This window comes from Ambystoma mexicanum, chromosome 1p, assembly GCF_040938575.1.
Source record: "Ambystoma mexicanum isolate Mex_15411 chromosome 1p, UKY_AmexF1_1, whole genome shotgun sequence".
NCBI classification, from domain to species: Eukaryota; Metazoa; Chordata; class Amphibia; order Caudata; family Ambystomatidae; genus Ambystoma; species Ambystoma mexicanum.
In genome coordinates this window covers 729,425,375-729,440,258 of record NC_090921.1, presented here as the reverse complement: position 1 = coordinate 729,440,258, position 14,884 = coordinate 729,425,375, and the positions used below count along the sequence as shown (strand labels likewise).

General features: G+C 46.5%; 1 protein-coding gene across 1 annotated transcript; it reads left to right on the top strand.

The window, feature by feature from the left end:
- The first annotated feature begins 8,851 nt into the window (after nt 1-8,851).
- Nucleotides 8,852-10,933, top strand: LOC138508003 (axoneme-associated protein mst101(2)-like). The gene has a single exon (XM_069625447.1). The coding sequence runs from the start codon at nt 8,852-8,854 to the stop codon at nt 10,931-10,933; it is 2,082 nt and encodes a 693-aa protein (XP_069481548.1).
- The last annotated feature ends 3,951 nt before the right edge of the window (nt 10,934-14,884 follow it).

Here is a 14,884-nt window from a genome sequence, read left to right as displayed (position 1 = left end):
AGGAGATGCCCACAGGTCTGACTGCAAATATAACGTTCTATTGTACAATGTCCTTGGGACAGGGGCCATGGCGAGAATGCAATGATTGATATGAATAGTATGGGATGCGCAATAGCGTAGTGGACGATGAGGCCGGACGTTCCCAAATACATGTTACTTCACAACACTGGAATTACGGGCTGGAGCACAGTGGATTTTGCAGACTGCATAACGCACAGACTCAATGGAAATTTCACATGTTATGTGAGTATAAAATCAGGCGTTTTCATACCGGGATGAGGGAATGATGTATGGATGCATGGACAGATGATTTAATAGAGAGTTTGCCATGTACAGGGCTTTTTGTGATCTATCCACCTCCCCTGCGCTATGTGATGCAGAGCTGCCATAGTGGGACCAACGTCTATCTGCCCTTGTTGAACCCTCCCTGTCTCGACGTGCCTTCAAACACTTGTGTCTATGCACATTACTAATCCCATCTAATCGATTCTGTTTTAACAGACGCATGCACACAAACACTCGTTTGTAATAGTGTTTTCACCTCGATTTATATAGTTATGATTCGCAAGTGGTTTTTGGGTGGAAATAATCCTTTGGAGTGGGCTAGCATGCATATGGCTGTGGATTTAGTGTGATCATTGAAGTGAGTAATTCAAATGAAGTTCTGATGCCCATACTATTCTTTTTCATTTCATTTGGGTGACAGGTATCTCCTCCCCTTTTGCCGCTGCCATCTGTATGCCACTCCTGCAGATGGCTTTTACTCCCGACACCTGCTGCTTCGTGTTAATCAGTGGAGCACCATTACGATCTTATGGGACGATCGCCAATGGGCCACATGCCCTTACGCAGTACTAGTGGCTAGGAGCAACATATCGACCTTTCAGCTGGACTAGTGCCTACCTAATGGGACGGCCCTGCGGTTCTAGGCGCTTCCATGTTGCCTTTTTGAACGTGAATGTAGCCCCTGTGTACCATGAAGGAACAGGGCGTCACACAAGAAGAAGCTGGTCATTTATTGCGGATGCAGCCCACAATAATGAAATATATTTTGGAGTTCATGACCTAATGGCTGTATGGGCTTGGTGATTTTGTTGAGCATTAAATTTCTATTCTGATATTAACCGTGTAGCGTTCTTCTTTGCAAGTGATGTAGCATATTCCTATTTGTGGAGCGATGTATTGTGAGGAGATCTGCATTGGGTTCCAGCTTCGGAGTATAGTTGCGTGGTACTGTACTGGGCGCGTTTGCCTACGAAGCCCAGTGAGGTCAGGGATAGGGGCTGCCATTATGACTGTTTTAATGATGTCATGCTCAGGGGCGGGGGATTAGCTTTTGTGTAACAGATGCCGGTCAGCCAGGTGGATTGGTGGAATGATGTGATTATCAGAATATGGCTGGTCACAGGTGACTGTGTTTGCGTGCGTTTCTTGGAGGGAGACTGAGGTCATGTCCATTTGAATAGCTTCTGTATTCGTGCCATCTGTGCCCTGCAGCTCCCATTGGCCCCTCTTGAGATGAGCCTGGCTGCTCAGTCACTCTGCCAACTTGTGTGGTACATGCTTATGCTGATGGTTGGTTTGTTTACTGGCAGGAGTACAGGGCTGGTGCAGTCTCACTCAGGATACTGCTTTGAATGTTGCCTTACACTGGTGTCAGTCGATGGGGGGGCCTGTTTTTGTTTGTCTCATTTTTCTGTTCATGTTGCTGGACTTGACCCTTCACATGCCTGTGCTGCATCAGTGCGGCAATGGTGCCATGGCAAATATGGATGGCCACTCACAAGGCACTTGGAGCCCCTAGATTCATTTGTTCATTGGCATGCATGGGTGACTTGTACATTTCACTGGTTGCATTGTGTGACTTCATTGCACCTACGAGGAGTTGTGCAATGTGGCCAGGGAGTGGTGTACAGGCACTCAGTAGGGCCGTTTACGGTTGGTTCGCGATGCCGTACTTCTCACCATGGCGGAATGGTACTTTCCGCCATGCTTGATGGCGTTAGGTACATGTCCGCTAGGGTCAGAATTCGCGTACCGTTGCGCCATGGTGGTAATTACGGTTTGGCATGGCGCGCGTGCGCGTACTTGGTGCAGTTAGCGTTGGCGTTCACTACGGTGTCGCTAATGGCATCGTACTTTACGGTGACGGGTCATAATCGCACCGAGCGCTATTCGATGGCGGTATTGCATTTCCGCCATCGTTTTTCGATTTCCGCCAGGGTCGTAATGAGGGCCCTTGTCTTTAGGTACCTGGTGCTGCTGACTCCGCCATTGTGGACGATTCTCCTGGTGTGTTCGTGGGTTTCCATCTTTCAAGGAATACCATGGATTGTCTGTTTATTTAGCAGCCAGTAGGTGGTATTGTTGGGAAGAAATCTTCGGCTGCACTACGTGGTCAAGTGTCCCGTGGATTTATGACAGTATTAGCCTACTTTTTGGAAAAACCTCTGACCTTTTACTTTTGACCAAACTTTTTTTACAGTTTTCTTGGTAGAAAATTCAGTCAAATCTTATTAAATATATAAATGGGGTGGGGTGAAGAAATAGGGGAGGGGTTTGCGGGGGTCTCCCCTCGCATTTTTGACCAAAAAACGAGCAAAAACGATTCAGTCGAATGTGAAAAGGTCAAATATTTTCAACCAAGTAGACCTAAACCGGAATGGAGAGGGGGGACCATACTTTTACTCCTATCCCCCAATCCAACTACAATACATCTGTGATAACGATTTAAGCTGACTACCTTCTGTACACAGAATGCACACTGGGCTTGTCCCAAAACTCAACCTGACAATAGCAAAGCTAGAGGCATATATGCTAATTTGGACAGAATTTCGTTTTGGATTGCAGGCTTGGGGTACTTTTGGGCTACCACAGTTAGTAAAAGGGTAATCCCACAACCTGGGAGAATAGAAAAGTTGGGGTAAAATGTTTGGAGGTGGCCAAACGTCTTTTTCTGTATTTTGAGGGGTCAAGACACTCTTAACATCCCTGGTAATTGCACATATGACTTTATAAAGACTAACCGATCAATTTTGCATGTCCGTAAATATTTCCAAAATTGTAAGGCCCTAATAGAGATTTAGTTCTTTCACAAAAATCTCACTCATGATTATACTGGCTATAGTACTGCTTCCTGTAAAATTATAATGATCACTGATATATTACACACAGTCATTTTTTTTTCTTTGCTCGCTCATGGCAGCACCACTCGAAAGTCAAGGCACTCTTCTAATCTCAGTCTATGTTGGGACGTGTGCACCTTCTCGGAAACTTAATCTGTTGACTATATGTATGCTATGGTGTGTGTACATTCCTCATTGCTTCCAATCTGTGCCCGCATTCATGCTTGAGTACTTGTACAGTCTGTGAAGAGGCCAGGGTGAGTTCTGTGCCCATGCTGGGGTATATGCAGCTTTTTCAGACAGATACTGATCTGGGCCCTGCAGCTAAGGGGGCAGAACCCTTATATCTTCCATGTGACTGTCGATGTGTGCCCTGCACCTACGCTAGAACACACGCATCCCGTCGTGAACTGCTTATGATTCTAGCAAGGATAATGGGCATAAGGAGATTTGAAGACAACATCAAGCTATGCATTCTGATTGTGACAAAAGGAGGTGGGGGGGCAGCCAAAGATTCTTGGACCCCATAATTCTTTAGAGTTGTGATGGCCCTGTGTCTATTACCTACACTACTGTTTTAATCAATTAGTATTTTTTCTATGTTCATTGTGGTTCTCCTTCACCTTGCTCAACCAGTGTTTCCTCTATAATGCTATGATAGGATAACGCGAGATAGAGAAATGGAAATCTCTGGAGCTGCTCATTATTCCAGTAAAGTCCTTGCACGGACGCAGTGCGAGAGAAGCAAAATGCGTGTCCTGGAGGCTCTTTAGTGCAAGTAGTTGTTCTATGCCATGCAGTGAGATAAAGGGATAGACAGGCCTGTGGTTATATGTTATTCCGCACAGTGAGGAGGTGAGATAGATATATAGCAATGCCAAGAAACGTCTTCTTTCAATGCAGCAGCACAAGGCATTGGAGGAGGGATGAGAGTGAGTGAGATGTTTAATATGTCATGCAGCGAAGCAGGTACATCAAACAAAAAAGAATGGCGGCAGGCACGATCTGCTGGGTGGAAGGGGCAGGTAAATTACTCTGTGCTTATTAACATCAACAGAATTGATCCCCTGTACCCTCTAACCCTTAAAACATATACTACTTTTGATTGGTAGTATGCTTTTATTGACAATACTAGCAATCAAAAGTAGTATAGGAATCTGCACAACTATCTATGTTACTTACCCTCACTTGAATGTGAAGTGTAAATGTTTGACTTTGTAGCCCCCATTGGGCATATGTCTTTTTAAGGTCTAATCCTATGCACCTAGACCTACAATTTTTATATGTGTGTCCAATCTTTTTGATTAAAATAAATTGACTCCTAGAACTTTCCAGTTCTCCTTTGTTGTGACCACCCCAGCTAGTATTTGTTAAACCTAGTCTGCTGCTTTTCATGCCTACCCCCAATGCGTGGTTGGACAGGGGTAGCTGTTGACTCTGCTCCTTTATCTTAGTGCTACACCAAGTACAGGAATAGCGAGGCCTATTGCGGCTATTTAATTCAAGGCAGTGACACAGTGAGACAACAGCATGGGATGTGTTATGGGATCCGGCCCACCTCGTCACCTCGCTGTTTGGCCACATTTTTCATAATTACATAGTCCCGTACCTCCATCCCCTCTTAATCCTCCCACCACCCCAAAAAAAACGAACAGAGCGTCAAATGTGGCAAAACGTCAATTTCCCTATATGCGGTGAAACGGCTGCACTGATACACTGAGCTCAAAGAATACTACATTATTCCGTGCACTCACACAGGAAAACAAATGGATGCAGGACCTGGGATGGTGTATAGTGCATGCAGTCAGTGGTAACCTGAGGCGAAGGGCATAGAAAGGCATATGTGTGTCTCCCTGTTTAAATGGGAGCTAGGAGAAACAGGTGTGTGTATGCCATGTTTAGTATTGGCTATTAGATGGCGCTGACAGCTATAAAGCCGAAACAGCACGTAACCTTACAGGGTGTAGGCTGACTGACAGGTAGAGCGACCATTCAGAGTTTGGGAATTTGGCAGCTGGTCCTGTTGGGATTTGTTTTCTGTGAAGGAAGAAGTGGAAGACTGATAGAAAGTGTTTCCTAAGAGGGTGCCGTGACTATACCCCTGAACTAGGAGTTTAAACTTCCAAAACTCTAGAGTCCCGCCCCCCCCCGCCTTAAGTATGGTATTGGGTGTCCACCATACACCTGTTGGCATTTTTATACCCTGGTTGCATGACTAATTCGACCATGAGCAGATGTCCTTCAAGGGGTGGAGTGGCACTGCAGTATGCAGAACATAGTGCCTGGTCAGTGAAGACTGACAGGAAGCGTACAGTGAATGACTTATTGTATTTATTTATTTATTTATTATGTTATTTAGTTCATCAGAACTTTACACGTAAAATAGCCAACATTACATACATGCATACACAATCTTTATCATTCATTCAAAGTTATTTCAATCAATTCCCTAACTAATTGATAAAATATACACAATCTTAAAACAGTCATAATAAACTCTAAAAGAACATATTTTTTAATTCATCTTTCAACATTTCATCATCTATGATAGGTTATTTATAACGCACTTAATACCCAGAAGTTTCTAAGCGCGGATGCGGGATCGAACCTGTGTTGCTCTGTGTCGTCTTGCTTCCAAGGCGAGCACGTTGCCCATGAGCTATCCTCCCGAGATCTATAAAATCTTTAAGAGATTTTCTTTCAAATATATTTCTTAATATGGAGCCATTTTCGATACCTAGCAATATGGACTGAAACAGAGTAGCTGTTAAAACAGTAAGTCCAGAATACCTGCTCTAAAATTGCTTCCTACATATGAACCAGATGCCCGAGATAAATCATATACACTGGACCCAGCCTTGGACATTCTGTAAAGATATGTTTATCCGTTTCTTTATTCCCAGGGATCAAACAAATTCGACAATATCTGCGGTCTTCTTGCAACTTCAGCCATGCACATGTAATAGCGAGCACTGGCAATTGATTATTGCGGATCAGCAGCCTAAGCCTAGGCACTTCAGGGTCAGGGCACAGCATTAAATAAGGCTGAGGTTTCATAAACCTATGGCTTACCCTTGACACCGGAGCGTAACCAGGAAGTGTAACCAAATGTTCATAATTACGAATCCAATCCCAACGGGCCACCTTCTTCGCAAATACTCTCTTGAAGACCACACATTGAGTCTCATGATTAAAATCAGGGAACCAATTAACAGAAAGGAACACATTGTTTATCAGTTGTAGATATGTATCATCTTTCTGTGTCACAACAGGACAATATGAAACCATACAGGCCAACAAGTTGTCTTTGCTAATAGTTTAAGATTTTGCAAAAACAGCTCTCCCCTTCGTCTTAGCTGCGGCAAACTCAACATAAATGAGTTAAGTAATATTAGAGGAATGAGAAAGAAGGCATGTTTTTGTCACTGACAGGGACTTTTGAGGAAACCCCACAATGCTGGTATGCTGGTCACCTGATGTTATGGGGTGGACTACCTCTGCCAGGGGAACGGTGGAGTCCTGGTGCATGGTTGGAAGTGGTTGGCCTTAACATATGAGGCAATCAGCAGGAAGGTTGAAATGCCTGCGGTTTTATGGCTACATACAAAAATATCCCAGCGAGAACCGGAGAAGGGCTCTCCTTTGAGGATTTAGACACATCACAACGTCCAGGAAGTGTGATTGAATGGTATCTTCTTTGCAGGGAATGCTACTAGTACCCCTCCAAGTGTTCTACGATAAATGAATTGCCAGCTTTAGTTTCTAGGCGCTACCTTTCCTGGAATTTCCTGGGGTTGTAGCCTTTAGGGATGCCCGTGCAATATATAGAAAGTTATTTAGACCATGTAAAGCCAAGGTGACTCCCAGCTCAGGTGTTCAGTGTAAGAGGGAGGGCTGACCCTCGTGCCGAGTTGAGGGGCTTGTGGTGAAGGCAGTCTTGCTGGGGAAGTGTGAGCTTATTTAAATGCCATCACATGCCTGAAATAGGTTTGCATGTAAAATTGATCTTCCAGTGCGGGCCCTGTAAATGGTCGTGTACACCAGTCCTGTCTTGGACTTGTTTGGCTGCCTGATATCCAGTGCCGGGTTTCCTTTTTAATCAAATACAAGTCCTGCTTCCTTCATAACCTGTTGCTTAGACACTCTTGGTGCTCAGTCTAGAGTGAGGGGCTCAATGCTGAGAGCATTATTGGAAGATATGGGTCGAATGAGCTTCCTGCTGCCTCATTCATCTCTGGCAGGTGGGGGCATCAGAGTGTGAATTGTATATGTTTCATTTCAATATGCTGTTGGCCCTTAAGGAATGATTTACCGAATAAGGTAGGTGCAGTCTGATGGCGCCCTCATGCAACCCACGTAGCGCTGAGAAGGCTCATACTGCCGGAAGGAGCATCAATTATATGTAATTTCAGCCAGGTATTACGTTTCAAGCAGTGACAAAGTGAGACAAAGGGATCGAAAGCCATGGGGTGCTTTATACGGAATGCAGTTATACCCCAAACTCAAAAGAATGGCTAGGCCCAGGGGAAGACATTTATTTCCTGGCCTTGACATTTTGAAGCTGACCTGGGACGTTTGATATGGCAACAGGAGGTTTTGCCGCAGCAGAATTGTTCGATGGAGAATTCATTGATTTTTTTTTAAAATGCCGCAAATGTATGTGGGGGTGGGTTTACGTTAATAATTGATGTTGGAGGGTTGTTGGGTGGGCTGCGGGGCGCCTCGCATATGTTTGCGGGAAAATAAAAATTCGATGAAATCTCCCTTGACCAATTGTTTTCGATAAAATCACATAGAGCTGTTTGATATTGCTGGCAGGTGTAGTGTACACTGAACTCCAAGAATGGCAAGGCCTAGGGGCAGTATTGGCAAGGGGGGACACATTGAGGCCCAGCAAAGGTCTTTATTGTGAGAATGACTAGTTTCTGGGTGCTCTCTCGTCAATGTACTGACATCAAGGAGGCGGGAAGGATGGGCTTGCTGGGCTGCAATGTGGGATCAGGTCGCCTGTCTAGACCGTAGCCCACGCACGTGGAACCCCTGACGAGCATACGAGGCCCGGTGAGGTCACAATGCACTCCTAGTCGTGGAACTATCGCGGCATTCTCATTCCCAGCGCACACACCTGCCAGAGTGTGTCTCTTACAAGGAATAAGCCGCCAAAACGAGGTAAATCGCGCCTTTGCCACCCGAGCCTAATCTCCACCAGCCTCCTGGGGATCGTTTTTAGTGAGGCGGGCATGCGCAGAAGGGAAGGCACGTGCAAGCTACTTGAGGTGAAGTAGAAGGGCTGAGAAAGCACGTGTAAGAACGGATAAGGATACAGGGGCTGAAGAGAGAGGAGAGACAGAGTAGCTTGAAGGCGAAAGAGGGCAAAGGAAGATGTGTCGAGGAATGGTATAAAAGTGAAGCGGTAGCCAAGGAAGCGGTAAACGAGGAGGATGTGAGAACACAGTAAGGAAGAGAGAAAGTTTAAATAATGAAAACGGAAAGGAGAGGAGGTGAAGAAGACAGGTGTAAAAGGAAGAGGCGGCAAAGGGGCGAAGGTGTGACACAGTAAGAGGAGGAAAAAGACAAGGTTAAAGGAAAAAGGGGGAAAGGAAGAGGTGAAGAAGCAAGATGGCAAAGTGTCAGGGGTAATAAAGCAAGCTGGAAAGACACAGGAGCAGAAGAAAGGGAGACACCAGCGTGGATGTCAGGAGGAAAGAGGAGACAGTGAATAATACATGGAGAAAGAGGAGAAGGCCATGAAGGACGACGAAGAAGTGGTGACGGAGAAAGGAAGGAAAGAGCAAGATGTGAGGAAGAAAGGAGAGCAAGCTGAGGCAGCCCCGAAGAAAGGAAACAAGACAGAAGATGTGACGAAGAAAGGGCAAGGCGATGAAGAGGTGAAAAAGAAAGGAGGAAAAGAGGAAAAGGTATCAAAGAAAGTGAGGGGAAAGTCAGGGGTGAAGAAGAAAGGAGCCAGAGACCAGAAAGTAAAGAAGACACGAGTAAAAGAGGCAGGCGGGAAGAAGAAAGAGGGTAAGGAACAGGGGATGCTCAAGAAAGAGAGGAAGGACAAAGGTGTGTTAAAGAAAGAAAAGAAGCAGCCCCTGGTAAGGCATAAAGGATCAGCAAAGGCCCGGCTGAAGACAAAAGAAGACGAAAAGATAGAGCGGGAGGAAAAAGAGAGGAAAGGGATAGAAGTGAGAAAGGCAGCGGTGGAAGAGGTAGAGTTAAAAAAGAAGTTAGGGAAAGAAGCAGTTAAGGAGAAAGTGGGGAATGACAAAGAGGTGAAGAAGATGTTGCAAGGAGATAAGGAAACAGAAAGGGGGGAAGTGGAAGAGGCAAAGAAGAAAAGTGGTGAACAAGAGGTAAAGAAAGGAAATGATTTAATTGGAGACAAAGAAACAGGAACAGGGAAAAGAGAAAAGGTGAAGAAGGATACTGGGAAAAAAGAGATGGACTCGAAGAAAGAAATCGAGCCAGTGAACAAGGTGACAAAGGATACAGAGAAACAAGAGGCCAAGAAGAAAACAGAGAAAGGGGAAGTATCAAATAAGGAAACTCAGACGGAAGGAGAGGCGAAGATGGAAATGGGTAAAGTGAATGAAGCAAAGGAGGAAATCAGAAAAGAAGGGGTGAAGAAGAAAATGGGGAATGTAGACATGGTAAAGATAGAAATGGGGGGTGAGACAGATGCGAACAAGAAAATACCAGTGGATGAAATGGTGGCAAAGGAAGCCCCAGCTGCCACTGGTGGTGACAAGAGTCTGAAGGATCAAGCCACAGAGAAAAAAGTGTCGTGGGCAAAAGAACCTCAAATGAAAATGAGAACCACACAGGAAAAAGAGCCAGCGGTGAAGAAGAGAGCCATCAGGCGCAACGTTCTAGAGGCAGGAAGGAGGACAAACTGGGTCAAAGTTCCAGGTGTGAAGAAAACTAGGAGCCTGACAATTCAACGGATGCCTCGGGACGTAAGAAGGTGGCACAAGTTAAAACCCAAGCAGCATTGGCAGAAGTTGTCTATGAAGACCCCAGACTCAGCAGGACAATGGCCATCCATGGAAAGGACTGAACCAAGATACAGCCCGGCGGGGTCAGCACCAAGGCTTATCTTCTGGAATGATAGATATGGGACTTTTGAAGATAATGAGGATTCTTATGATTTTATTATTGAGAAGACTGAAAAGGGGAAGATACTGTCCCCTCCAATGTCTTGGGATAAACTGGTCTGGGCCACCCCTCAGCCTACAAGACCACTCCTGATTTTGGAGCCAACTATATTTGAGGACATACATGAATCAGCAGAAGCTGAGGAGTTTACGGAGTCAATGGAAGAGGAAGATATTAGCGAGGAAACAGAGGAGGGGAGTACAGTGCCAAGCGACGAGACGTCTGAGTCAATGCCAGTGAGTACAGTGCCAAGTGACGAGACGTCTGAGTCAATGCCAGGGGTTATAGAGGAATCAAAAGCCGATATAACAGAGCCAGCGGCAGTGGAAGGAGTGACAGAGCCAACCCAGGTAGAAGGGGTTCCAGAGGCCGCAAAAGCTGAAGAGATTACTCAACCCACCCAGGTGGAGGGGCTTACAAAGCCAACAAAATTGGAGGAAGTCACACCAGAGGAAGAAGAGGAGATAGTGGAGATGGCGGAGAAGGTGGTGAAGAGGAAAGTGATGAAGAAGGTGAAGAAGCCACCAAACACAAGTAAGAACTTGTTTGTGTGCGGGAATAATAAGGGGGGAAGGGGCAGTTTTAGTTTGTTGATAATTAACACATTTCCAGTAACTCGAATGTGGAGGTTAGTGACCTCTACAGGATGATAGGACATCAATTACAAGGGCAACACTAGTGCTTCTTCTGGTGAATATGAGGACATGGTTATCCTCTCAAAGGCGGAAGGTGAAGCACCCTGTGAAGATACACAGATAGCTAGCCTGAGGATACAGGTGGACCCCAGGGGGCAGATTGGCAACTTAGGTTTGTAGTCCCTTGAAGCAATCACATCTGGCAATGGCACAGCTCCCTGATACTCAAACATTTTAGGCATGGAAGCTTGCATATTGGGCCTTTCTGTCAGCAGAACACGAAACAGTGATCACTGTGTAAGGGTGACATTCTGTGATCAAGAACCTGCAGGTAGTCATTCTGTAAGGTGGATATTCTGTAAGGAAGATATCCTGTATAGAGATCCCTTCATAGTAAGCCACACTTTAAAGAAGATATCTTGAAAAAGGTGGCACTGCCAAGCCACCATGCTGTAAGCAGGATATTCCACGAGGCTGCCCTTCTACAAAGAGGTCACGCTGTAAGAAGGACATGCTGTAAAGTTATCACTCTTTGAGAAGGTCACTCTGTAAAGAGGACATTCTGTAGAGAATTCCCTCTGAGAGGAATTCACTGTATTGGGTTTTCACAATGTAAGAAGGACACTCTCCAAGGAAGACATTCCAGAAGGGGGAACATTGAAGAGGTCACTCCATAAGGGGGCCCTCCTGTAGTAATGTCACTGTGTAAGAAGGGCTTTCTGTAAGGAGGTCACTGTGCCAGAATGAAACTGGGTATGCAGGACATTTTGCATGTAAGCCACTCTGTAAGGATGCCAATCTGTAATGGGGGAGGAGAGGGCACTTTTTAGGTAGGACCTTTTGCAATGTGGCTGTCTAAAGCGGCCTTGCTGTAGGGAGTTCCCTCCTTACAAGGGCATCTGTAAGACAATCAATGCAAGGAACTCACTCTCCAAAGACAATGCACTGTAAGGTTGTGTCTCCCTTCCTTCTCTACTTTTTCCTAGTGCTGAAACGAGCAGTCGTATTCCTGCTGCCCTCCTGCTGCAGCCGCTTCCTATGGAGTGAACGGCGAGAATTCTTAATCACCAAGATACTGTTAGGTGCTGGCTTTGGTGGGTTTGTCGCCCTCGGTGAGTACAGATTTCAAAGTACCATTCAAAGACTTAGAGTGAGTGTTTGAGAGAAAAACGACCACTCAGTTTAAATAATGTCTTTGTTCGGAATGCATGTGTGCTGCTGGCAAACTCAACAAAAATATATTGAAGCTTATGGTTCTTTCGAAAAAAAAAAAAGAATTCCCGCCTTAGCTTCTCATTCCCGAAAAACCCACGGCCAACCTGCCCACCCATTTCCATCCAATAAGAATTACTATGTCTATCCGCCCGTCTCCATAAAGAACAATGACCACTAGGCCGGCCTAGGCTTCCTATTTCCGAACAACTAAGGACTGCAGTGGGGACGCCCAGGCTACCTGTTTCTCTACAGAGTGGCCTGCCTGGACCAGGCTACCTGTTTCCCCAGCGAGTGGCCTGCCTGGACCAGACTACCCATTTCCCCATGGAGTGGCCCGCCTGGACCAGCCTACCTGTTTCCCCACGGAGTGGCCCGCCTGGACCAGGCTACTCGTTTCCCCACCCAGTGGCCCAGGCTACCCGTTTCCCCACCGAGTGGCCCGCCTGGCCGAGGCTACCCGTTTCCGCACAGGTGGTCCGCCTGGACCAGGCTACCTGTTTCCCCACGGAGTGGCCCTCCTGGACGAGGCTACCTGTTTCCCCACGGAGTGGCCCGCCTGGACCAGGCTATTCGTTTCCCCACCTAGTGGCCCAGGCTACCCGTTTCCCCACCCAGTGGCCCGCCTGCCCCAGGCTACCCGTTCCCCCACCGAGTGGCCCGCCTGGACCAGGCTACCCGTTTCACCACCGAGTGGCCCGCCTGGCCCAGGCTACCCGTTTCCCCAACGAGTGGCCTGCCTGGACCAGGCTACCCATCTCCCCACTGAGTGGCCCGCCTGGACCAGGCTACCCATTTCCCCACCGAGTGGCCAGCCTGGACCAGGCTTAGCCACTAGCACTGGCTATGATCCCTTAGTAGCTGTTGCAGGATATTTTGAGAGTAACTACATCAATTACATTGATCATAATACATGTAGATAGATTTGGAAGGTAGGTTGTAGAATTTTTTAGAATGGGACACTCGTGGGACTTTCACTCTACTAGTCTCGTACGGTGAACAAGTCATCCAGGCCTACGGATTCATTTGATATCATACACATCCCAGATGTAATTGTGTTGTCCTCACCACCCCAGTCTACAATAGGATATAATTACCCACATTTAATTGAGGTTTAGTTTTGTGGCCTGTAGTCTGTGGAAGAAAAATGCACACGTGTGCAAATTTATGTCTCTAAGAATGTTGATGCGAAATGCAATTGTAAGTGAATCTAAATGTAAATGGAAGAAGTAACTCGATTTGAGAAAGACAAGTCCTCTATGTTCAGTACTGGGCCTCATGTAGCTCAGAGGAAGAGTCTATTTTGAATCATATGCCTGAAGACAGGGTGGAGAAATTAAACTTAGCTACAACTGCTGAATTTACTGTCATGTTTTGAATTTTGCTGGTTAAACAAAGTTTATTAGAAATAGGCCCAGACTGCCAAAGGTATACCAATATCAAACAAACGACAGTTAATTCAAAAAGAAATGATAAAGAGTGTGATTCTTAATTGTAATAAGTGTGTGCATCTGTGCTGATTATCTTTCAAGACTCGGGAAGTAACCTTGGGAGTCTAGCCTTGCCTGGCTTTGCATAGAAGAGCATTGTGCTAATTGGTAGGAGTGGCATCCACCGTAGGGAAGTCATAGAAAAGTCCACTTCATGGATCCTATGTGGGGGCAGCTATGGAGACCATCTGCTACCCCTTGCAATATGTAGCCTGTGGCCTAACGGGGCCCGGCTAGTGTGGCTACATGCTTTTACCCTGAGGGAACACCTAGAAATAAAGACGCAGACACCAGGGTAGTCAAGATTTTTTGCCCTATCTATGGAACCGTTTGCTGTGAGGATTCGCCGTAATCTGTCATGATGCCTACCCCCGGTGACCCAGACCAAGTCCAGCAACCCCAGTAGCAGGCATCAAGTTATCCTAAGCAAGCCCAACAACCCCTGCTAGGGGCTATTTGGGTCCAGTCCTGGCGCCTATGGTGCCAGGCTCATACGGAGAGTCACTCCTGGCACCATAGGCGCCAGGCTCATAGATTAAAACGTACCTGATGCAGACCATGCTGCAAGAGCTCCAAGCCAAAAGAGGCTTGGAAGGGACTACTTTACTTAGGGACTATTTCTTACTCGGGCGGGGCTGGGGAGGAATACTTACCTGGGACTACTTTGGAAGCTATTTAAACCACGCCCGAAGAGCAGCACACGCTTCACATTATTCTGCATCCAGCAGCGTAACGCTCACTGTGCCTGCAAGTCTGCATCCAGCCTTGTGCCACGCCCACCTCGAGTTTGGAGCTCCTAGAAAAAGGGAGAAAGAAGGAGAAAAGGTTAGAACAAGAGCAATACCTTTAATCGTTACCTGAATTCCCGATCCCATCGCGCCTTCGAGCTGGAAGAAAGAAGTTATTTTATGCGCGTCGCCTCGCCTGCTGCAGCGCCGCGCTGAACTCACCGGCCTTCGCAGCATCTTCACATTCCACCGCATCCTCCTGCATGTTCCCGCCGCACTCCGGCACCTAAGAAGAAGACAAGAACAGCAAGGTGAGCCAAGGGAATACACAGAGGAATATTAGTTACCCCCCATAGACTTACCTGATTTTACCACCGGGGGTACTATTCCTCTTCACGGGTCGGCGCAGCTTCCACTGCATCTTCGCCGAACCCCGGACCCTAAGGGGAAACAAAAGGACAGCAAGGTGAAACAAAGGGACTAACAAGGGGAACCCTCCTCACCAGAATAGACTTACCTGATTTTACCGCCAGAGG

What these genes read in the sequence shown, in the direction of transcription:
- LOC138508003 (XM_069625447.1), top strand. Translation starts at nt 8,852, where the DNA reads ATGGAGAAAGAGGAGAAGGCCATGAAGGACGACGAAGAAGTGGTGACG.